The sequence below is a fragment of the Chelmon rostratus genome, chromosome 6, assembly GCF_017976325.1.
Source record: "Chelmon rostratus isolate fCheRos1 chromosome 6, fCheRos1.pri, whole genome shotgun sequence".
Taxonomy (NCBI): domain Eukaryota; kingdom Metazoa; phylum Chordata; class Actinopteri; order Chaetodontiformes; family Chaetodontidae; genus Chelmon; species Chelmon rostratus.
The window spans coordinates 13,809,246-13,833,805 of NC_055663.1; the positions used below are offsets into that span (position 1 = coordinate 13,809,246).

Here is a 24,560-nt window from a genome sequence, read left to right on the forward strand (position 1 = left end):
GTGTGTGTGAGATGGGATCTGCTCTGGGCAGAAGACAAGCTGCTGAAAGAAAGGAAAGAAAGGCTAAAGAAGCCAGGAGGGCCAAACTCAATAGTAAGGTACCCCAATTGCTTTCATCATCTCTTTAATTTTATCATTATCTCAGGTTTAAACGTGTCTTTTTCTTCCTCTCTCTCCCTCTCTCTCTTTTTCATACTTTCTATCTCCAATTGAACACTCCCCAACCCATCTCTGTCTACCTGTCTGTGCTTTCTGTCTCTCTCTCTCTGGCTTTCGTTCTGTTGTTATGCTCTGCTGCATGTTGGCTGTGTGAAGAGCTGGTGCAGTCTTGTCTGAAACCCTGACAGAATGCTAATGTTTCTCTCTGCACTAGTTCAGTTACTAACCGTGGGCTTGCATCATTGTGGTTGTTTGTGAGTATATTTGTGCATATTTGTGTGTGTGTGTGTGTGTGTGTGTGTGTGTGTGTGTGTGTGTGTGTGTGTGTGTGTGTGTGTGTACCTATGATATGTCAGGATGTGTGGATGTTTGTCTAGCTGTGGCCAGTGTGACTGGTTGTGGTTTGCCTTTGGATCTCTCAGTAAGTAAGGATACATGTTTGTGTGTGTGCATGTGTCTGTATGTGGCAGACATTCCTGTATGCATGTGTGTGCACACATGTGGGTGCACGTGTGTTTGAAAATGTGTTTATGCGTGCATGTGACAGTGTGTCTGTTAGGATCTCTCCAGGACACAACTTGCCTTCTGGTCAGTGTCTTTAATCATAATACTCTGCTTGTGTCACATTGTTGTCATATTGATGCTCTCTGACGGAGACGTCCTCACAGTGTGTGTGTGTATTTTGAGGGAAATCAGCAAAGATCTTAAAAGACAGCATTATAGCTTGGGCACATTGGGTAAACTTGTTAAGCTAAGTACCTGCTACACACAGTATTTTTTGTGAACCTCTTCTGAGAGTCTCAGAGCTGTCAGTCTGAGTCAGTGAGAGCTCAGCAGGTGGCAGCTGTCAACATTATGCCCTGTGGGCTGCTTGACCTTAGGTGCTGCTCAAATGGGCAGCCTGGTTCACTTTACAAAATATCCCACACAAGCATGTCTTCCAAGAGTCCACTAGGTCAGTTATTCATTCCGTATGTATGGAATCTATGTGCTATTAAACAAAACAAAACAAAACAAAACAAAAAAACCCAATCATTTAGAGTTCAGCACTATGTCTTGTCTGTTGTTTTGTAACGTTTTTCGTATATTTACAAATTCAGCCTGTGTACTTTAAGTAAAAGGCATTAAAACTACACAGTGCACTAAAGTTTGATTTGTGTTAGTTTGTTTTGGCCTGTGCTTGTAGAGAGACAGTCTTATTTAACATTACAGTTGCCTAATTACGCTTGATGCACTGGGCTACTGCTAACACCCTAATGTGTTTGTGCCGCCTGTATGCCACTGCTTTTCTAGCCATTGGGTAAGTTCTTCGAAGACAAATTGCAGCATTGTACTGTGTTTTAGTTGTTATCAATTAGTTTTTCACTTAGACTGAGTAGGGTATATATGTGCGTGTAAGAGAGAGAGAGGGAGAGACAGTGATTAGACTGATTAGAAAAAAGGAATTGATTCTGTTGTATTCGGTATGATCTGAAACCAGGCCATGTAGAAACTATAGCCCCAGGCTCTTCATAATACACCCCAGTAAGCTAAATGTGGGTCTCTGCTTCTAGGTATGGCTAATGTTAATACTCTGGACTTTGTTTTTATGATTCAAGTGTTATGTCAGTGCAGTAGTAGATAGGGAGGAATATGTTATCCATATCTCCTCTTTACCTTCAATTTTAAACCACATTGTGTCATGGCACTCTTGACAGATAGGTGATAAATCCAGTCTGAAAGTTTCACCAAGTTCTGCATTGACATGTAAAAAATGGGCGACATCCACAAATGAGAAGCTGCAATGAGATACTTGAATTAGGAAGCAGAACCAGATTGGTTGAATGTGCTGGTCTAGTCTTAGAAGAACTGTTGCTAATGTAGTAAAAGATTCAGTGACAACAGGCAACGAGACAAGCAGAAGTTAAATCCAACAATTTCCCAGTTTGCCTTCCACAAGTCGGTCTCTGACATCTACAGCGGAAAGGATGCAGTCACCTCCACATCTCCATCTGTGTATTGTGGCTCATACTGTACAGACATTTCTGCCGAAGATGACAGTCATGCACAGCCCAGCTACGTACCGACACTGTTTGAATGAAAACTGTATCTGATCATTTAAGCACAACAGAAAGACTGTTTAGCTAGCATAAAGCCACACACTGCAAAAATTATGGCTGTTTGGTTTGTTTATGTGTGCATCTGAAATGTAAGAGGACATTTTAGACACTACTGATCATCACTGTTTTTGACAGAAAGTTGAAGTATCATCCATCCATCCATCCATCCATCCATCCATCCATCCATCCACCTATTTAACTGAACTGGAACTGGAATTGCTTTTTGGCCTTGATGATGCTACATATCATTGCACAAGTTCATTTCACAGTGAAATACTCATTGTAAAGCTCTTGCTCCATATCGCACAACATCCCACTAGCAGAAGACACCAGCATTCTAGGTCATGCAGTATGAATAGATGACTATAGAATAGGATGCCAGAGGCATAAAAATACAATAGAGTTCTAATAATCATCTGGCTGAATAAATACACTACCCACATACCCCCTGTTTCAGCCTAGAGCTTGCTGGCTGGCCTCTTCTGTTCCTACTCTGTATCCCTGCCTGTTTGCAGCCAAGGTTCAAATGTAGGGGAATATAATTTTTCATATATTTTGAGATGTATTTTGATATAAGTTTTGCTAGGATGAGCTCCAGTTCACGTTTGGTCTGTGTAGTTGTGTGTCATGCTCTGGCTGTGTCCCCCCACCGTCTGCCTGTCTGTGTCCTGCTGTCAGTTTGTGTGTCTGTCTAAATGCACGTGACTGGACCTGATTCAGCTCTTTCTTTCTCTAGACTTTGATTCTGATGACAGCATGCATTCCCCTCATCCTCCCTGACCACCGTGCTTACAAACACAAGCACACAAAAACACATAGTCATGCATACACACAACAATGGAGCTCTGTTGTCATATTTCATGTGACAGAATTTAAGGACTATAACATTAACTGTACACTAACTTTTTGTCATTATTAGTATCAAACACCCCATGTAGAAATGGTGGCTTTGAAAAATGTTGTTTTCATCTATGTAACAATTGATTTTTAATGGTCACGCAGTGAAAAAAAACTATGATATTATCCAAAGAAATTTCTGAAGCCACTTCTGCAGCATAATCAAGCTCTCCACCATACATGTGTATGCTCAGCATGTTCTAAACAATTAATAAAACATGGCTGGTTGCACTTTTTTCATCTCAGTCCTCACACACATCGGTCTACCTTGCAAGCAGGTGCACCCAATTGTTTAGTCTTTGTAATCCACTCTAACTTCCATGATCTCAGGCGACTTTTTGAGCTCACTCAGCACAATTTTTGTGAACCCTGCAGCACCCTGATTGGAGTCAAGTTCATCCTGCCCATTGCATCAGGGGTGTGCCAAGCCGACTTTTGGTATTTGGTACGTGGTAGGGTCAGAAAAAAAATATTATGTTACATAGGTGGCTTAGATAGAGGCTGCTACAATTACAGTTTCAGTATACAGTTTCAGATATGAATGTTGTAGCTCAAATAAATATTTTGCCATGATCAGACAAATACTTTTTAAGTTGAATTCACTTTCTGGACATGTTGAAGATCTTATGGTCATCATGTTTCCCATGTGTAATAGCATGTGATTTTACCACTGTAGTGCCATAATATGTATCTCGTATTGTATGTTGATGCTGGTAATGATCCACGAATAAATTAGGATTTTTAAAATGACAATCTTCTGTATCTGTGAACACAGATATACAATTTAACCCGAACAGCCTCTATCAGATCATGTTGGTCATCACGACCACCTCTACCTGTATTATGATTAAAAATGTGGAGTTCCAGGCGACACTTAAGTCAGACTTGTTCAAAAGAAGATGACCTGAGTAGCCATTTGCCCAGTCATCCGGTGTTTTGGATGGAGACACGAGGTGTAGACTGGCAGGGACATATATGAGGAAGTCATAGTAGAGTAAGAAGTTTTATGTGATCTGCCATTTTTCTTAGAGCTTAGTGAAAATGACAAGTCTGACATGTACTTAAGCACCAAGGTTTCTGTGCTTATTACCCAAAATTCAACCAGCAGATCTGCTGTGCTTCAGAGTGCGCAACATCACTCCAGTTAGAGACTACAGATGGAGCAGATACCTGATGCCTTCAGATGGCTATAGATGGAGTTGCCATAGTAAAGCACAGGGCGTCAATGTAGGGTAGCTACAAGGTGTTGTGGATTGCAGAGCTGACAATCACACACTGCATTGCCTGCCATTAATAACATTATCAGAATAAATGTTTTTTATTTTGTGTGCATGTCAGTTGGTTGAAGAATGTAGAATAAAGTGGAAAGAACATGAAAAAGGGTGTTGTGTTTTTTTTTGGAGAGGTTTAAATGCATGTCACCACCAAATAAAGTGACAATATCATGGTACATGCTGTGCACTGAGTTGTCGTCTAGCTCTAAGCAGGCAGACAGCGAACTGCGCAAGACGTACTCATTTTATTTACCACGATTACATTGTACCTCTGGATAGGCATTGCCACACCCTGTACCATGTCTTTCCTCCCACTGGGGCCAAGTCACCAGTATATCAAACCAGCACTGTGGGGGGAATAACCATGATGCACTACAGGAAACCAGCAGTATGCCAGTGCAACACTCAGTTGCATGCCCTGCGCCAGCACGAAAATGGTGCCTGCAGATTTTGAATGGAGTATCACTGTAACAACACCCATGAATGATTTGCCTTTCATACAGATCTTGCCTGTGTGTTTGTCTCACAGGTCTGCACATTCACATTTGTATGTTCCTGTTTTTGCCTATTCCTTCTTTTTTGTATTAATGGGTTGGCAAATACACCAGGACTCAATTGTACTGATGGAACAGACAATGCTGGACAAAGCCATGCTGCCAGTGTGGCCAGGAAGGTGGGTGGAATTGGTTGAGCGTACAGCAGAATGTGTTTAGGGGTCCACAAACAATAAGCCAGTGCTCTGCATGTTTGTGAGTGTGTTGATGAGTGGGAAAGAGGCCGTGGCTTTGCGTGCTTTGCTGCTCAGAGCTAGCTCACACTGTCCCGCCTGCCCAAACTGTACTTCATCAAGAGGAACACTAGATATCATAGGAAGCTGAAACACATTATTCCAGTGCTTCTGAAAAGGATTACACAGGAGGCACCATGCTGCTACGTTCAGAGAGAGCTACCAGGAGCCGGGCCACAGAGGTTAGACACAACACACTTCTGCTAAAATGACTCATGAGATCAAGAGTAATGCAGGTAACTGTTCCAGTGAGGCTGTGCAGGTAGCCTTCTGGCTGTTCTTTTTTAGTTTCCCCACAGAGAAAGGAGGTTTGTGGAGCAACATTTAGTTTATAGCACAGCAAGTTGTTTGTTTACCCGCTTTGATTTTTCTGGGCTTCCTGCTCAAAGTTTGTGGCATGGCATTTACGGTGCTTCAAGTCGACATTGCTCAACTGGTCGTGGCACAGTACGTCGTGTGTTAAGTTGTGATTGAAGTTCAGGTCAAGCATCCATTTTGATGTGTATGTGTGCTTCATTTGAGTGATTTTTACTGTTTTAACAGGAAGTTACTAATCACATAGACAAGCATTTAGTGTAGACTGTTTTCACACAGTCCTTGTTCCAGGTCCTGCATCAGATCAGCTTGTGTGTCTCATTGTGTCTCATTGTATATGGTTTAAAAACAGAGATAGCCCTCATAATAGAGTAACCATACTGGTATGTGCATGCTTTGTCAGCAGATGGCATAGGTCCAGGTAGAGGCTGGCCTTAGGCTAGAATGCAGAGAGGCATTTTTGTTTCGCTTTCTTTGTATCTTTTTCTTGTTGTCTTTTAACTGCATTCTATTACCCTTCAATAATCATCCATAAAAAGATCAGGGACCCCCAACATAAACAAGACAAGCAAAAACATATCTCAGTTAAAGGACAGTCTAAAATACTCAGTCTCTAAAAACCCTGAGGGATGCTGGAGGGAGCATGTTATTTAGAACAGGAATTACGATTATTATGATAATGACTGTGTCTCCTGTGAACTAAGCAAGCTGTACAGTCTTTCTAAATCTTCACCAGAGAGGTGTAAAATTGAATTGCATGTTAGGCAGAAACAGTTATGGTCAATGATGTGTTAGATGTTGTTGCTATAGTAACAGCACCCCCTTCCCTGTTTTTGAGTGTGGGGATTTTTTTTCTGCACTCATGCATCATGTATAAAATTTGTGTGTTTAGTGTGCTAAATTATGAATTAGAAAGTGTTATTTTCTGAGAGAGAGAGAGAGAGAGAGAGAGAGACCAACCAATAGATTTCATCCTCAGGCCTCCAGTGCTTTTTCATGTGGTGATACTTCCCCCCTAAGCTCAAGAGTGTATCAAATGACTGAGATTTATTTACTGCCATATAATAAAGGTTGAAGATTCCCCTCAGAGAAAATCCTATTCCTTGGGATCAAGTCCATGCTCTGTCATACAGTATATTGGTCTTTTTGTAGCTGAGAGCATTACACTTTAAGCCTGTTAGGTATGGATATTGGAGATTACTAAGCTCTCCCTTTCTCAGACAAACATACTGTAGGCTGAGGTCCAAACAGACATGGATAGAGGCAGAAGTACTTATAGATACACAGAGCTAAAGCACACAATCTGTTTTAACAGGCGTGAAGCGGTACGCAGCAGCTCTTTGGTTTTTACGGGAGTTTAAACACCCACATTAAACTAAGAAGGTTAATTAATATGTTCGTTTATTGGACAGCTTTACTAAATCTGTTATAATGTTAGACATACACTCTGCCTGCCTAACAGTCAGTGTGGAAACCTATAGTAGTTCCTTTCGCATGCTCTGCTGAGTATCAAACACTCATCTGCTGAGGTCTTAAAAACTGCTCCCCTGGTGATTACTGCAGCAGTAGTCAACTTGGATTTACATTAGTAAGTAGTGATTTACAGTCACTGAAAAAATGGTCTGAAAACATCAATAGAAACTTTTCAAACCACTCCTACACCACTTCTTTGTTGCCCATCCGTATTCTCAGTTTGTTGAAGTCATCATTGTGGCAAAAGTACACACCTTCAGTTTGCTAACCCAGTAAGCCTCTTTCATTCGTCGCTCAAAACTCGTACAAGCCAATATGTATATAATTACATTCAGGAATTTTTGTAGTACAACGAAGTACATGCGATTCAAAGCCATTTTTTCAACTCTGCAGTGTTTTATACTCAATGCATAGATTTCTGGTGGTGTTGTTTCATCCTCCCATGTCACACATGAACACAAATTCACGTATGTAAACTCAAAAGCAAAAACAATCTATGTAATATTGTATGTGTGGAAATGCAAAACGACCGTGGCTGGATAGACCATAAACTCTGCAGAGAAAGTGAGAATGAATTTTTTTAAGAGTGAGGTGAATGCCATCTGAGCATTTTGCAGTGAAACCTGGATCAGATGGATTCTCATGTTTCTCTTTGCTCACAGCACTACCTCTTTTATAATTATTGTTTCAAATTAGGAGGAATCTTTTAGTTATCAAGTTGCTTATTATAGTACATGAATGTACAGAGTCATGCAGTGGGAGCAAAACATGTCTCCATGGCGCTCATAAACGTACATACTGTTTTATACGTGTAGCTAATATTGACTTGATGTTGAAGCTCCACAATACATAGCAGCATGATTTTTTCTTAAATACATCACCAATCCATCACAAATGGAAATGTTTTGTATTTATATAGCGCTTTTCTAGTCCCCCATGTTAGCTAGGCCACCTGCTCATTACGAGCATTAACAGATTCATGCACCAACCCCACGCAACTTGGGGTTCAGTATCTTGCTCAAAGATACTTTGACACTTAGACTGCCGAGGCCAGGGATCAAACCACCAACCCTCTGAGAGGTGGACGACTGCTCTACTTCTGAGCCACAGTCGCCGCACAAGACATCACAAGACATCAGTACACCACTACAGGCCAGTAGTATTTTTATTTTTATTGAGCGGTATGTAGTGTGAAGGCTGGCAGTCAATTGGCTTCTGTTCAAGTGATGATGGCAGCTCATGGTCACAGAGGTAATGACTGCTCTTTTATCTCACTATCCATGGTGCCTGAAAACCCAGAGTTGACAATGCTAGCCCATCTTAACAGTTATATAGCAAGGTGCCTATGGTACACTCATATAGTATATACACAGTGTCCAACCCCAGAGTAACCTGATATCTTCTGATAGCTACAGAGTAACCTGATATCTTCAGCTCTTGTACAGTGCAATCCAAAACAGCAGCGCTGGAAGAAATACATATACACTTGAAAGTAATAGAGAAGTGTGGATTTTCCTGTAATTAATAGAATCAAGCACAACACTACCACAAATTATGGCCCCAGAAATGTTACCATGGAAATTAATGAAGTGAAATTAACATGTCCCCCAATAAATAAATATTGTGAGCTTCACAGAGGTAATATTCAGAGCACAACTTGTTTTTTAAGGATATTAGCATCTGTAGAAATTGAAATGATTAAAAGAGTCTTAAGTATTTATAGATATTTTATGTTGCAGTCAGTTATTTGATAATAATCAGATGTTGCTCATATGCTCAACATTTTGTGTTTATCTGCAAGTCATATTTTTCTGCTTTTGTTTACTCTTAATTTGTGTACATAGTGTTTATTAAGTTAAATCTTACTCAGTCATGTATTTAGTGGATTGTTGCTGTAAATTGTCATGGATTAAAATATAGAGAGTCTTACATACACTCTTAGAATACACACACACACAGATACACTATTAAACTTACAGTTATGTATGTTTTCTCTAGATTCACAGCCCACAGAGTTTAACATGCTCTTGCTTTGTGCACAGCCATTGTATCTGACAGCCAGTCAGGAGCTTGTTTGACTCGGAGCCATCATTTTGTTATAATAAGTTTGGCTCACAGTCAGAGAAAGAGTACAATGGTCAGCAAGACTAAAGTCTGGAAACAGGCAAAGACCAAAACCACATGTACTGTAACAGAATTTCAAATCATCCAAAAATAGCCAGCATGTGGTGACCCGTACTGACATATCCATAAAAGACACATTTTACTGGTACTGGGCTCTGACTGTTTAATAATAAAAATGAATTTTACTCATAATGTATCATCTACAGAAGTAAATTGCATTTTACATAACAGCTCTTCTGTCTGTTGGCAGGATGTGTCTGTCAAAGGAGTTACTCTGATTTTTATTTGCTTGAAGTTTCAAGAGAAGCCAGTATCACATGGGATACGAAAGACTAGAGCTGCAAATAGATTTCTGCTCTACTCTCTCATTTTTTTATCTTCACCCTTTTTGCTCTTCTTCCATCATGTCTTTGCACCACTCTCCTCCATTCCTTCCCCTCACGTGACCCCATTTCCTTGTGTTTCTGCCACACCACGTCAATGTGCTGCATTTTTAATGGGAACATGCTTCTAGACCTTCGTACTCTGCAATAAATGCATGAATTATAGAATAAACTGACAAATAAAACTAGCTAAGGCATTTGCCTGTTTTTTTTCCATGTGATGAGAAGAGGTTTGAAAAGAGGAGCCTCTGTTTTGATAGTGAACCTTGAGTCAAATGGAAGATGCACTAGACCAGTGGCAGCTTCACTATACAGTCTCTGCTCTCACTGTTTGCTTTGAGGTTTTGCCAAAGACTTGAAATGCAGCTTAGTATGCTTCCATGATGCCTCTCACTTTTATCTTCCTCAGCTAGGGAGCTGAGTGAATTGACTTCATGCTTCCCTTTATTTTTAGTTTGGGACTCAAGTCTATCTTCAACTCCTGCAGGTCCATATTTCTACAAGTTTATCAAAGAGACCCATTTTCGTGATGTACAATGCTGCATCACCTTTACTGTGCAACTGTAGTTTACAATCTTGGTTTTATATGACCTTTGCTCGCTGTGTTTGCCCTGCTCACTAATCTTACTAATTATGACTCACCCTAGCAGCGCTTACCAAAGCACAGCCTACAGTTACATTGTCAGTCACAGAAGATTCTTTGACATCCAGATTGAAAATGAAATCCAGCACTTTTTACTCTTCATCTCAACATGCGCTTTTCTGGGGCCAAATTATTTATTGTGTGTCAACATGTATTGTGACAGAGCAGTATATCCATTTAGATCAATGTTTACTTTTGATAAAACACAAAGGAATTATAAAGAAACCCTTTGTATGACAAATGCTGGTGTCTGTTACTAAACAGAGCTGTAAACTGCGTTCTCACTGCTGCTAAAAGCTGCAGCTTGAGCATGGGTATGAAAATATAGCCAGATTCTCCATGTGCCTAATAGGGAGTTGCATCTCCCTCGATTTGTGTGTCTGTGCAGTGCCCCTGCAGCAGCAGGGCTTCTGTACAAAGCGTCTAGGAGATGGGGGTCAAGGCCACTCTCACTCCAACCTTTATATAAGTGACTGTCAACAAAGCACAGACAGACAGAAAATCAGGAACACTCTGTGCCAGATAAGGGTGTTTGCTGATGTGACTACGCACAAGAATAAGCACTGATTGTTGATGTCACAATTTGTAGTAAGCATACAAAGCCTAGTCAGTTAATGTTTTGGATAGGATTCTATTAATGGACACTGCCTGAATCTCTGCCCCATCCATAATGATTATAATTTGAAATATTACATTGTATATGTACAGAATTTCCTACATATTTATTTATTAACACTGATCTTACATTTAATTACTTTGATCAAATTGACTACAACAGTTTCACCTTCAGCAATGACACTGTTGGGTTTGATTTAGCACACTATCAGTCAGTGTCACGACCGTTTTCCACATCACTCTCAGACAGGCTGAATAAATGAGTCACCTGGCATCTGAATAGGTTTCACTACAAAAATATGACAGCTTGACGCTGTTGGGTGTAGCTGAGCTCAGAGTATCCCCATGTGAAACAGTTGTTGTTGCTACATTGAGATCAGTGACAGTTTTTAAAAGTCTACTTTTTTGCCAACTATCAGGAATTACACGATGAAATAGCTAACTTCACTACACAGTGCAGTAGGTGACTGGCACTGACAGCAGGATACTGTGTTGAAGGGTTAAATTGTTCTTCCACTTCCGCTTGAACCCTCTGCTTTCTCCCAACTGTTAAGGCTGTGCTCATATCATCCCGATGTCTGCCAGTCCCCAGAGCGTCCCCATGTCCCACTGCACTCGCTCACTGTGTTTATTGCCTAAATAGCTGCAACGCTTTAGAGCATGTGTGTATTTTACGGGCCAGCTCACATTAGGCCAGTATATGATCCTCCAGAATAAGCGTCGTGTTGGTGAGCATTGTAATTGCTACTCATCCATGGCACAATGTACTGTAGGCCAGCTGTGATGGACCAGGGGCTGTGTAGCCATGTGGTAATGAGTGTAAATATAGGGCAGTGAAAGTGTCTGACACACATATGTGCATGCTGTATGGATCACACATGGATGCACATGAGCTATTGAGCAGGACGTTAAGTGTGTACACCGTCTTTTATGAAGCTATGGCAGAAGCACTTAATAACAGGAGGAGAAAAACCAAGGGAGAATAGCTGCAGAACACACTGACTAAGGCAAGCAGGGGGGAGTCGTGTTGTCTCTGTGATTTCTGGCCTCCTACCCAGGCTTTTATCAGGTAGTGGCAGATAATCCCCCCTCAGTATGGAGGAGACAAGAGCCTCCTCAGGGTACTGAACTAAAAAGCAAGAACCTCTATCCGCTTTGTCCTGCTTGCTGGAGTAGCTCTTCCACTCATTTTCTGCCTCTGATTGGTGATCCTTCGTAAGATGCTGCACAGTATTCAGGACACATATCCAAATGTGCCAATATTCAAACAAAATCTGTAGGGGAGAGTAGAATCCTGAATTAGTCAGGGGTCTGAAATCCTTGAAGTGTAATTCTAATGACAATGTCCCGCAATTCTGGGCACTTAAATGCTGTGGGTTTAAGAATACCAAAGGTGCCCCTCTATATCAGGAGCTTCCCTAAAACCCTGGCTGCTGGCTGCGTCAGCTGCTGCTACACACTGTGGTCAAGTGTTGTTTCTGGGTATGGGGTGTCTCGCAGAATGAATGTGAGGTCAACATTAATATTAGTAGTTGGATCTAAGTGCTATACAAAGGCAACTGAACTTGCATGACCTGGATGAATTAGAGCAGGCATGTCCAAACTATTCCATAAAGGGCCGTGTGGCTGCAGGTTTTCGTTCCAACCAAGGAGGAGCACACCAGGCCAGCCAATCAACATCAAGGGATCACTGAGTTATCAGCTGAAGACTGAGCTCAGCTAATTAAGCTGGTGTGCTCCTCCTTGGTTGGAACGAAAACCTGCAGCCACACGGCCCTTTATGGAATAGTTTGGACATGCCTGAATTAGAGTCTTCACCAACATTAGTAGTTGGAGTGTCATTAATATATTACGTTCCATATTTCAGATGACTTTTATTAATTTTCTGCGTTCAGCATGTTCCAGTCGTTGTAGCACAAAAGCTTTGTAGCTGTCTGTGAAAAGGACGTGCAGGGACAGAAATCATATTCGAATCAAAGCCTGCATAAATCAAATGGTGTAGTTGGAGAGTAATTTCTAATAATATGGAGATCAGGCGAGAACATCTCGTGCCGAGCATCAAACTGAATCTGCAGGCTATTTTCTTGGTTTAATAAGTTGGTAAAATGCCACAGATTCCAGGAGTTGATTATTGCTGCTGTTTCTTGCTCTGCCACACTGAGATGTAACACTATCTTTCATTTCTCTCCTCCTGTCTCTCGTTTTCTCCTCTTTTCTTTGTTTTTCTTCCCTCTCTTTTCTATAAGCCAGCACAGCAGAGTTATCCTCATCCTCATGCCAGTAGTAAATGTCAAGAAGCTGCATAGACCACCAGTCAAACTTTTAGTCAAAGTTTGGGTCTAGACAAGTAGTGCTAATGGGTAAAGATGTTTACTACTCATCTGTATAATAACAGTTAATGGTAAAGCTTGCAAGTTGTTGGATGGCTATGATGTGGAAGAATACAGTCTGTTTTACTATCTCAGAAACTCAGCAGGTTTAGTTTCGAACTGATAAATCATGGCAGATGGAAGGACACATTTGAAAGATGTAAAAAGAAACGGTAGAACGACCAATCATATGACATTTTTGACCAGTTGGCGTGGAGTATTGGTCCATTTTGGCTGTGCAAACATGACATTCTCTGATTCCCTGGTAGTGTTTCTGTGTCAATACAATTTTTTCACTGTTCCCACACCAGACCGCACCAGACGCCAGTGAATGAAAAACACTTAGCGATCGAAATAAAGTGTGAGATTTGAGAAGCAGTTGAGGTGATACACCGCAGGAGTGAGAATTTAAAGATGAGCTGTGTTGTGACTGCTGCTTAAAAGTGACAGACAAGTCTTAACCTGAGATTTTCTTGCTGTCATTACTGAATGGCTGCTGAAAAGAGATGGGGCCTGTCTGTTCCTTTGTCAGCCAAAATTAGTAAGGAGCGATGAAGAGCACATAGGAGGTGTGTGCAGCTGCTCTTTCATAATTCTGTACAGCAGTCCTTGAAGTTGGGATATGTGGGGTTTTATCGCTCTGTGATGCTTTACATCTGTAGATTGACTGTAGATTTTATTTGTTCTTTCTGACGTGTATCAGTCTCATTTGAGTTCATGTCAACAGCAACACTGACCGCAGCAGCTGTGGGCGAGGTGCCAAAGCTTTGGGTCCAACTGTTTTTTTAACGTAACAGAGCGGAATTTAACTTCGAAGGTCAGAGGAAAGGGAAAATATAGGGTTGCACATAACAAGACACATAGCACAGGCAATGGATAAAGCTACTGTAAGATCAGCAAAGTTACAGATGCATTTGTATGTGCTTGTGTATGTGATTAGTAGTGAGTATTCTACCAGTGAACTCGCACGTTATCTATGTAATCAAACTGTAGGACTTTAAGGTTTGGCATAGCCTAGTCTGGTGGAGAAGAGGTTATGAAGTCCTGAAGCTGCTGAGGACTTGTTGTAGAGAGTACATGCTGCATCAGGTTTATGCCCTCTTAAGCTAATTGTAGGTCACAAAATTAGGGCCTTGAATTGCACATTCAATGAATTTTCCTAAGCAATAATTCTGCTTTTATCTGGCAATAGTTACCTACAGTATTGCTTCACCAGTACATGTGCACATGCACTCCCCAGCTCCCCAAACATCTTAGTTGGATTGATATGTGTTTCTGCGTTAATTGGTTATAGCGTCCTACGGCAGTTTATTCACTTGTTTCAGGCATGTCGCCATGTTGTTACAGACAGAGCAACACCATTTAGCCTCAAAGACCTTGTAAAGCCTGTATAGTATATCTATCTATTTCTATAACACAGTCTCACAAAATAACGGTGTATGAAGACGTTGACTAATTCATTGTTTTAGCTCACAAGATCTAATTTCGTGACCTTTCCTGATGATTGTTCACTATTTTGATGCTCTATTAAATTTTACATTCAAATATACAGTACATATACAAATACAATACACAAATAGTTCATACACTATCTAGGGTAATATCCCTGGTCTTCATGGTCTTTCCCATTGATTGTGTTATATACAAGATCTAATGTTTTCCATCTGCTGACAATGATATTCATGGGAGCGGTGTTTTCACCTACTGTTGTGTGCATTTTGTGGCCCCTAACTTTGTTGTCTGCTTCAGACTGCATACAGACTCCATTACAAGATAACACAAAGTAATTTTTCCTCCCAGAAAACAACAGAAAGAATGTCACATCCAGACTACCATGAATAACCCACCGTATGACAGCCTGTGAGGGACAATGGTATTCATGCATTCATTCATACATGTGAATGAAAATTAATGAATGAAATGCCAGACAGATTACTACTTAGTTTTTTCTATTCCTTTTAAATTTTTCAGCTTTTAATTTCATAAGCAGGTATGAATTGTAGGTGGAGGTGGATTGTAAAATGAGGTCATTTTATATTAAACTGTAGGAATTTTCTTTTATAAAATAGTAGTAGATTACACTATTTTTGTCATTTTCATGGTAAATTATTGGCCTTGCAAAAATAACAAGCAAACTGTGTCTAGTCACTCCACCAGTTATGCACAGAGCTGTGACTCTTTAATCTGATGTACTGTCAGTATGTCATGGTGACTTGGAAATAATGCTGTTTGTGTTTTTACACCTGTGTGCATTTATGTGTGTGTGTGTGTTACAGAAAGACCGTCACCAAAGCAGATAAAACAAAAGCTTTTTTATCAGCCCTCTGTTCAACAGGCAATAAAACACACATCACATCCAGCTGATCAGTGGCAAATCATCCACGAGCCTCTTCAAGGCATCGTCTTTGGCATTATGCAGGACACACACACAAGCACACACTCACAAACACAAACTCAGTGCTCTTCCCACTCGTGTACATTGGCTGCCAGAGCTGTCTTTGTATCCCATCACCATAACAACTGCCTCACAGAACATCTCAAAAAAAAGGAAAAAGCCAAAGTGAATTTCTCTCACTCAGTTTGACTTGGAGATGGCGAGAGCGGCGGTCGTAGCACGCCGGTGTGGTGTGTGTGAACGAGCGGCAGGCTTGTAGAGGCAAGCCGGCTGCAGATGACTTGCCGCGAAGAGAAAAGGGAGTGTGTGATGTGAAATTCGGAAGGTGTTGTAGAGTTTGACTTTTTTAGAGCGAGGGATATACAGCATATGATACCGCACATGGTGAGTGTCGAAATGGCTGCTGCGTTGTTTTCACATTCTTGCTTGTGAGTGTACATGTTTCTATGTAGGCGTTTGAGTGTTATGTTGCATGCGTTTTGCTAAATGATGAAGTTGTGTAAAACGTAATGTGTATGTGTGTATGTGCCTCTGTAGGCTTGTGCACATGTGGATGTTACATAATGACAGAGGCTGTGAAACCTTGAGAGAATGCAATAGTATTGAAAGTTGTCTGTGAAGCTGGAAGACAGATATCGTGTAATTAAATCCTCAAGATACATAGTAGCCTGTCAATAATGATTGATGTTTTATATGTTCAGCATTAAACTATAGTGGAGTGAATTTGTTTTTATTATCCCTGTTTTTACTTGATGTCTTTTCTTAGACACATTCTGAGCTATAATTTTATGTTTCAAATAATCCAAGATTGATTGTTGTCCTGATTTTTCAGGCTATAGTAATCTATTATGAAATGGTAGTACCGGTACCTCACTCATAGGTTCATTTTTCACTCTTTACTCTGCAGGCTTGTACTCATCAGCAGAGGTGATTAATATTTTTAATTATAAGTCACAAAGGAAATTAAGAGTATTTGTGTATGTGTATGTGTGTGTGTGTGTGTGTGTGTGTGTGTGCACAGTTTGTGTGTGTATTAGGATTTGGCTGGGTAGGATTTTAACCTGGGTTTGTGTATGTGTCTGTACTTGTTTTATGAAGTGGTTTTAAACATCAATGTTAGACCCAATGAGGTAAAAGTGTTGCTCTGTGCAATATCATAACCATTACATTTGAACACAAAATGTGGCAGGATCTCATTTTCTTGGCGCAGATCTCCAAAGGAAAGGTCATCATTTCAGTGTTACTTTACACTTTCACCGTCTTTTTTGGTCCATCCTATTATAGCTTTTATATCTGCTGCACATGGTCCATTTGCTTGCCATGACAGAGCAGAAATAAAACCTTCAAAAGAAGGAGAGAGCAGCGACTTTAGCTTTCATCTCTGAACTGCATTATTAAACGTCTCCATCCACACAAGTCTTACGTCACCCAATCACAGCTGTCTCTTCCTCTACTTCCCCCTCTCCCCGTCCCTTGTCTCCCTCCATTAGGCAAACCTGAAGAAGTTTATGGAGTATGTGCAACAGAGGAACATTGAAAAGGTCTCAAGGTTCCTGGAAAAAGGCTTGGACCCCAACTTCCACGATCCAGATACGGGAGGTGAGGAAGTCTGTGCTAAGAAGTAGCCTGTCCCTTCTCTGCTGTAATTAGCTACAACTGCAATTCCACAAAAGTTGGGATGCTTCGTAAAACATAAATAAAACAGAATGTGATAATTTGGGAATCTTTTTAATGATGTATTCAATTGAAAACAGTACAAAGACAATGTATTTCATGTTTGACCTCATCAACTTTATTGATTTTTGTAAATATATGCTTATTTTGAACTTGACACGTTTCAAACAGGACCAACAAAAGACTGGGAAAGTTGTGGAATGCTCCAAAAACACCTGTTTGGAATTTTCCACAGGTAAACAGGTTAATTGGTAACGGGTGATAGTATCATGATTGGGTATGAAAGGAGCATCCTGGAAAGGCTGAGTCTGTCTCACCACTTTGTGAACACATGATTGTATAAAGGATGTTACGACATGAGCTCAGGAACACTTCATAAAACTGTTGTTGGTAAACACAGTTCATTTGAAAATGACTCACTCTGTTTTCATTGATGTCTTTATTCAGTCTCTCAACTTTTTTGGAATCAGGCTTGTAATTGTCTTTTTTCAACCTTGATTTGTCTTTCCTTTTGCACTTTCTTGCTTTTTGTCTCCACCACAAAATGAGCATATATGGATTTTCTGAAATAAGCCTTCTGCATGCTGGGCAAAGCTGGATTACCCTCTTTACTAATCTCCTCACGTTTATGCAAATGTTTGTCCAGCCATAAAGGAGATTTCCCTGCTGGGTGACCTGTAGTCTGACAGAGGAGCTATGAAGGGAACATGAGAATAACTTGGTTTAACACCAACAGGAAGCAGCCACTTAGGCCAGCTGGAGGGAGACAACCACGACAGCCAAAGCAGTCATCCAATTGCAGAGTCACTGAAAGTTTTGATAACTGTAGTGGGCAATTTTGTCATCAAATATTGGCAGCTTCAATTGTTGGATGTTCATCTTTTAAAAAGAATGGAGAATAATATCTCTGGAAATATGCTGATTTTTGATATTGTTTGCTCGCTCATCCTTGGATTTTACAGAATGTCCTCTAACGCTGGCAGCACAGCTGGAAGGATGTGCAGAGCTCATCAAGGTGCTGAAGAGTGGAGGGGCTCATCTGGACTTCAGAACAAAAGATGGCATTACTGCCCTACACAAGGCCGTGCGCAGCAAGAACCATACAGCGCTTATAGTGAGTATAACACGCACACGCACACACACACAATCATACCGGAAAGCTGACTCATCTCTTTTATTTCCTTTGCTACACCAATTGCTTGTTTGCAAACTTTCCCTCTGGGAAAGAAGAGTTTGCAGGCAGGCAATCTCTGGCACCGGGGCTCGAGCAATTGCTAATTACGTGAGGCTTAACATGCCCTGTTTGAATGGGCTGGCATATTCACTGAATGGCCTTGCTTGTGTCTGGTTTGAGGAGGCTTGTAACCTAAATGAAAGGGTTTACATGAGTCATAAAATTGATTTCCTGTTGAGGCAGACCTGTTGAAATTGGAAGTGGTTATTTCCACTCAGTCTTTGTCATTGTCCGCATATTCAATGTCGCTGGGCCTTGTAATATACATAAGCTGTTGCTGCTGTTGGTATAAAAAGTCTATGAAAGGTCATGGTGTAGACGGTTTCTTCAAATAACATCTATGATAGTCTATATACAAATATTTTATACATGTTCTACAGTGCAAGAATGCTCATTTAGTACAGTTGCAAAGCTGCAATTAGACTGATCAGTACCACTGACTGAAAGATTACTTTGCTGAGGTTCCTGGATTTTTGCTTGAAGCAGCATTTACCTAGTGTGGATAGCATACAATACAGCCCAAAGTACTGGTCTCTTCGACATTCACATTGCATGGTGGAGATGCAACACAGACTGGGGACAGTTTGAAGTAATTTGAGCATTATTCCCCCCTTACCTTATTCTTTTCCCACCAGACGTTGTTGGACTTGGGTGCATCACCTGACTATAAAGACAGCAGGGGGTTGACTCCTCTCTACCACAGCTCAATGGTTGGAGGAGACCCCTACTGCTGTGAGCTGCTGCTGCATGATCACGCACAGGTCGGCTGCGTGGATGAGAATGGCTGGCAGGAGATACACCAGGTAATACACTCAAACAAACACACACACACCGATAGAACAGTGAAAGGTGTGTGCAGAATACAAATGCAAGTGGAGGGTAAGAGGTCTTGTCTTGTTTGCAGAGAGAGAGAGAGAGTTTCAATTGATTTTTGTGGGGGGGGATCATGTGCTGGTGGGAGGCTCCAGCTTGGGAAGCAAGTCGCCCCCCCCCCCCCCCATTCTAAAGGATTGGACATTCACCATTTCTGCAGAGTTTTCAGTGAATCTGCACTTTCAACTGCATTTCCAAGCAGAAAAAATAAACTTTTTGTTTAATACAAATGTATGTGGGTAGGGCTGCTGAACTAAATGCTACTGTTGCTGCCACTGTATCAAAGCTACTGCCTGGCAGTTCAAGTTGTCGTGTCTATCTGTGTTAATTGTAGAATAGGTTCTCGATTTACGAAGCGTAAACACGGCATAGTGTGTGCATTTCATATACACACCGCCTCAAGGCATGCCCTGCTCTGTAAACATAATGGAGGCTAGTGCCTACATGCTGTTTTTGTTTGTGTCAGGCCTTTTCTGCTTTATATCTCTGTAGTGGCAGGAAAGAAGTGGAGGTCTGAAGGTTCCTTTACATTAAATGGAGCCAAACAGACAGCGTACCTCTGTTTCTGATGCTGAATATGAACAAGTGCAGAGGAAATGTTGAATTCTGACATTTTTGTGACAGTCAAGCTAATTCTAATGTAAAACAAACACTCAATGTGGCATCATCAATGTTTTTATCACATAAGATGAAACCAGCAATTTTTTGTTTTATTTAAACTACTTTATCTCCGGCCGCTTTAAATATAATAACTTTTTGAAAGTCAGTAGATGGGAAAAATTGGCAAATATAATTGCAAAAAGAAGCACAATGTCAGTCAATATTTGCCGTCTCCTGCGTCAGCCTTTCATTGCTCGCATGTTCTGTTATTCTCTCTTTCATAGTTCCGCTACGCTATCAGCCTGGTGTAGTTGACCTCAAGGTCAGGCTGTTATCGTCATTGTGAAGAAATTATGAGCAAGATGAAAAGTTCACAAGTTTGTTTTTCCTGGAATAAGATGAAATGAGCTTTGTAGTCTCGGATAAAACACAAAATTAATCGAAAGTTTTAAATTGAACCTGACAGTCGTTGGTGAATGATTTGTGTGATTTAAGGGAATTTGTGGCATTCACCAATTTTCTCAAAGGTACAAACAAAATTCAAGAATGGTCCAGATCAGTTGTGCAAGTCATGAACATAAAGCCTGCCTTTGTTCAATACACTTGACTTAAGAATTGCAATGGCTTAATCTGAGTAAATTTAAAATTTAAATATAAAATACAATAAAATTTTATTAATCCCTATCTGAGGAAATTACGGTGTTACAGGCAGCAAGCAGTAGTAGCAAGAATAATAAGAGAATAACAATACAAAATCCAAAAAAAACTTGATCACTGTATATAAAAAAAAACACTATAAAAAATATATTACCAGTGAAAAAAACATAAAAATTGCACATGGTGGGTATGGATAAATTAAGTACAGTGTTTGTGCTATTGCTCAGTAGATAAATATGTATGTATCACAGCAGGAAAAAATATATTACCTGTTATGTATATAACCTATGTGTGTTTATATGGATAGGTTTTGTTTGTAAAATAGAAAAAAAATGTAATATTGCTGAGGCATTGCACAAATGTGATAGCAGGATGTTAGACATAAAATATGAAACTGAAATTCATCCAAAATGTCGTCTGATATCTCTGTGATCCCCTCCACTGCTCGTAGTAGTCTCGGAGCGCTTTTTTTTTTTTTTAGCATCTAACTTTACGGAGCCTAAACCATTCCCATTTAAAGCTTGTCACAGTGTTACACTACCCAGCAGCTGTGCAACTACTATTTTATTGTTCAGAAGATATTCTAAACTATGACTACTGCCAATGTTGAATTTGTTTTGGGTTCCCCTGCTGATTTCTGACTGCAGGACGTGAAGCTGTGTGAAATTCTTCTTTTACTCCTGTATGGCATTTCTGTGAATGGAACTGGGCCACAAACAGAGCAGAACAGATAGCCTTATATGGAAATTCCATCAAATGAAACCTCATGAATGGCCGTGTCCTCATGAACAGGTAGCAATCATCAGTCTGAAACAAGCAAGTTATATCAAATTGTTGCAGTTAAGTTTGTTGATTCTGACAAGGAAAAGAGATTTTTAGGTATTGTTTCGTAAAAGCACGAAAATGTTCCTGCATTGATTTCTGATTGATTTCTCATGTCTTGTATGTGGGTTTCTTAGCACAGCGGTACTGTCCATCACACATCATACCTGTCCTCCATTCTGTGTACCCTAGTAAAGCAAAGCATGTTCTTCTTCTAAATGGAAGGAGTAGTAGCTTAGTGCTGAATCAGATTGTTTTTTTTCTTTCTAAATTTAAGATACTGTACAGCAAATCCAATAGTCATTCAGTCTTACACATTTTCTCCACGTTTCATTTCTTCCACCTCCTTCTTGTCTAATCTCTCACTTTTTCTGTGTCCTTTCCAGCATTAGTATTCCAGTGGTATATATTGTGTACAATAGGATACACTGCTGAAGGTCTGATAACCAACAACAATCCCAGCATCATTTGTGGGCCGTCTCACTGCTGTCACGCACTCTTAGTGAGACAGAACACAGGAGGGAGAAAACAATTGCTGGGGAGAGTTGGTGTGCTTCTTTATCAATGACACAGGACAAAACCATAGTGTAGAAGGGGAAAAAAGAGGGGAGCTCGATGGAGATTAGATGAAAAGTTTATTGTTCACATTTACGTATGTGAAATAAAAAGCTAAAGAAAATCCCTCTTGTCAGAATGATTTTAATTCATAGATTCACGATTAGCCTCAGGTGATACAAACAAGGCTGTTAACAAGATGAGTGTGGAGAATTAGGCCAAGGAAAAACACAAGGAAAAGATTCAATTCTTTTAACATTTCAGAGGTTTTGGCTTTTAGAAGCATGTATTAAGGCTGCCTTTTGTATTTGAGCATATTCAAGCTATCCCACTGTAAGCATTGCTCCATCTGTATTTTGTGGCAAGGGAAAGAGGCAGGTTACATTGGAAAAACTGGCTGGGTTTGGCCAAACAGGCAGAGACAGACAGGGGCTGCAGCCAAACTCTTGATTGTTTCTGTAGCATTGTCTTTTTTTCCCGTCATTATGATTGGTCAGCTCACAAAAACACATTGTGCTGTTGACTCTGTCTCTGCTTAAAATCCAGCAGGAGACCTTTGTCACACTTTTATACATCTCTTTTCTTGTTCCTCTTCAGTACAACAAATATAGTATGACGGTAAAATATGTGGTGCTGCTAATTTTTTTTTTCTCAGAGACACTCTGATTGTTCCCTTTTGATTTTGTGTGCAAATAAGGGTTAATTTTCTAAAAAGAGTAAATGACTGAATCTGCTCTTTCAGGCATGCCGCTATGGCCATGTGCAGCACCTGGAACACCTGCTGTTCTATGGAGCTGACATGAGCGCCCAGAATGCATCTGGAAACACCGCCCTGCATGTGTGTGCTCTCTACAACCAGGTAACAGATATTAAAAATTTGTATTATGGCTTGAGTGCTTGGGTAGTGGACCAAGTGGTTGTAGATGCATAAATTAAACATACTGTTTTTTTTCCGCACAAAGACCTTGAAGACCCAAAGACGCTTGCAGGCATATTCACAAACATTGTCATTGAAGTTTTTTAAAATAATCATCTGGACAATATGTGAGGATGGTGCAGCGTCCTCCAAGATCTGTAGGAGTAGTCCATGTGCTGCAGCCTTGAACCTGGTGGGGCTTCTTTGTCTTGCTCAAGGACACATATGGGCAATTGCAGAGACGTGTTACGGTATAGGGTCTTCTGATTTTCAGAATAGCATTCATGTCGTGATTTGCCTCTGTGTGTGTTTGCACGTGCAAGCAGACTTGTGTGTACTTGAGTGGCAGTCTGAAGCAGAAGTATCCTTTACCTGGTCATTATCTCTACTGTATTTGTCGCCTGTTGTAATAATGGACTGAGGAGAGGGGGAGATTTGAAGACAAGTGGTTCATGTGGGAGTGTCGCACCAAAATGGCTAATAATCATGGATATTTTTCCCACGTGGGTTACCATCACTGTGCATTAATACACTTTGTCTGCTGCAATTTGGATGATAAACTACAGCATTTTTTGATGCTTTGTATTCACGATCAGACTGATACCTCAGAGATCAGTGCCACTGTGTGCAGTTGTACAGGATCATTTAAACTTATAAACTGTCCTCATAAGGACCAAAGATCAGCTTGGATTCTAGATCAAGATCTCATTCATGAGTACATTACACAATGAGATTGTTACCTTGATCTGTATTTAAAGAATAAGACTGGCATTGTTTAATGTTTTTCTGTTGTCAACAAATCCTATGAAAAGACATCAATCTTTTAAAAAAGCAGTGCAGATATATAGCTTTATTTTTCAAATAAATTCTATATTACTCGAGCAGGAGTAAATAGTGCATTTGTTGGGGAGTGATTTACACCATATAAGGATGCACAGGCAATACTACTAAGGGATAAATTCATGTTCATTTTTGTCATAACATTTGTTCGCAATAAGAAGAATATCGAAGATTCCCAGTCTCGAGTTAATTTTCTGTAATTTCTGCAACAATCTGCATCAACTTGATTCTTCTGAGAGAAATCGTTCATGCATGCCTGTCAACCGTTGCAGACCCCAAGTGAGTAAATTTCCACTGCGTGGAAATACAAAAGAAACACACAGAGTGTTTATTTTAAAATATGAATGAATCTGTTCTATATCAGGAGCGGCACAACAAGACATTGGGAGATGAGGGCAATGAAAACCAGCATACTCTTGGGAAAACGATGAGTGGTGTTAGATGCAGTGTGCCCCTGTGCTCTGTTGTCCTGTTCTGTTAGAGGCTGCTCGAAGAGGCTTTTCTGCTGCTTCATTGGGAAATAGAGAGGAGTGCTCAGTTCATGAACATTAAATGAGCACTTTACTCCACTCTCTCTCTTGATCACTCTCTCTTTTGCATACAAAAAAGTGAAAAATGCGTGTGTGTGTGTGTTTGTGTGTGTGTTTTAATTGTAACTGTGTACTGCTCGGCTAATTCCAGTCATGAGGAATGACCTGCTTCAACTGGACTGGAATGCCATAGTGGAGGGAGGGAGGGAGGGAGAGAGAGAGAGAGAGAGAGCATCAAAAGTTGATACAAGCTGTTCGTAACATATACACATGACTGAAGTCATTACGTGTTCTACTTCTTAGTGGAGGACTGTGTGTGTGAGTGT

The 24,560-nt window shown here is 40.4% G+C and overlaps 1 protein-coding gene across 1 annotated transcript in view; it reads left to right on the forward strand.

Moving 5' to 3' along the window:
• Window positions 1-24,560, forward strand: part of shank3a (SH3 and multiple ankyrin repeat domains 3a) — a 145,213-nt gene that overhangs the window by 41,558 nt on the left and 79,095 nt on the right. Inside the window, exons 4-7 of the mRNA XM_041939029.1 lie at window positions 17,024-17,132; window positions 18,170-18,321; window positions 19,077-19,244; window positions 22,691-22,807. Of these exons, the coding sequence (XP_041794963.1) occupies window positions 17,024-17,132; window positions 18,170-18,321; window positions 19,077-19,244; window positions 22,691-22,807 (546 nt within the window). The remainder of the gene's footprint in view (window positions 1-17,023; window positions 17,133-18,169; window positions 18,322-19,076; window positions 19,245-22,690; window positions 22,808-24,560) is intronic.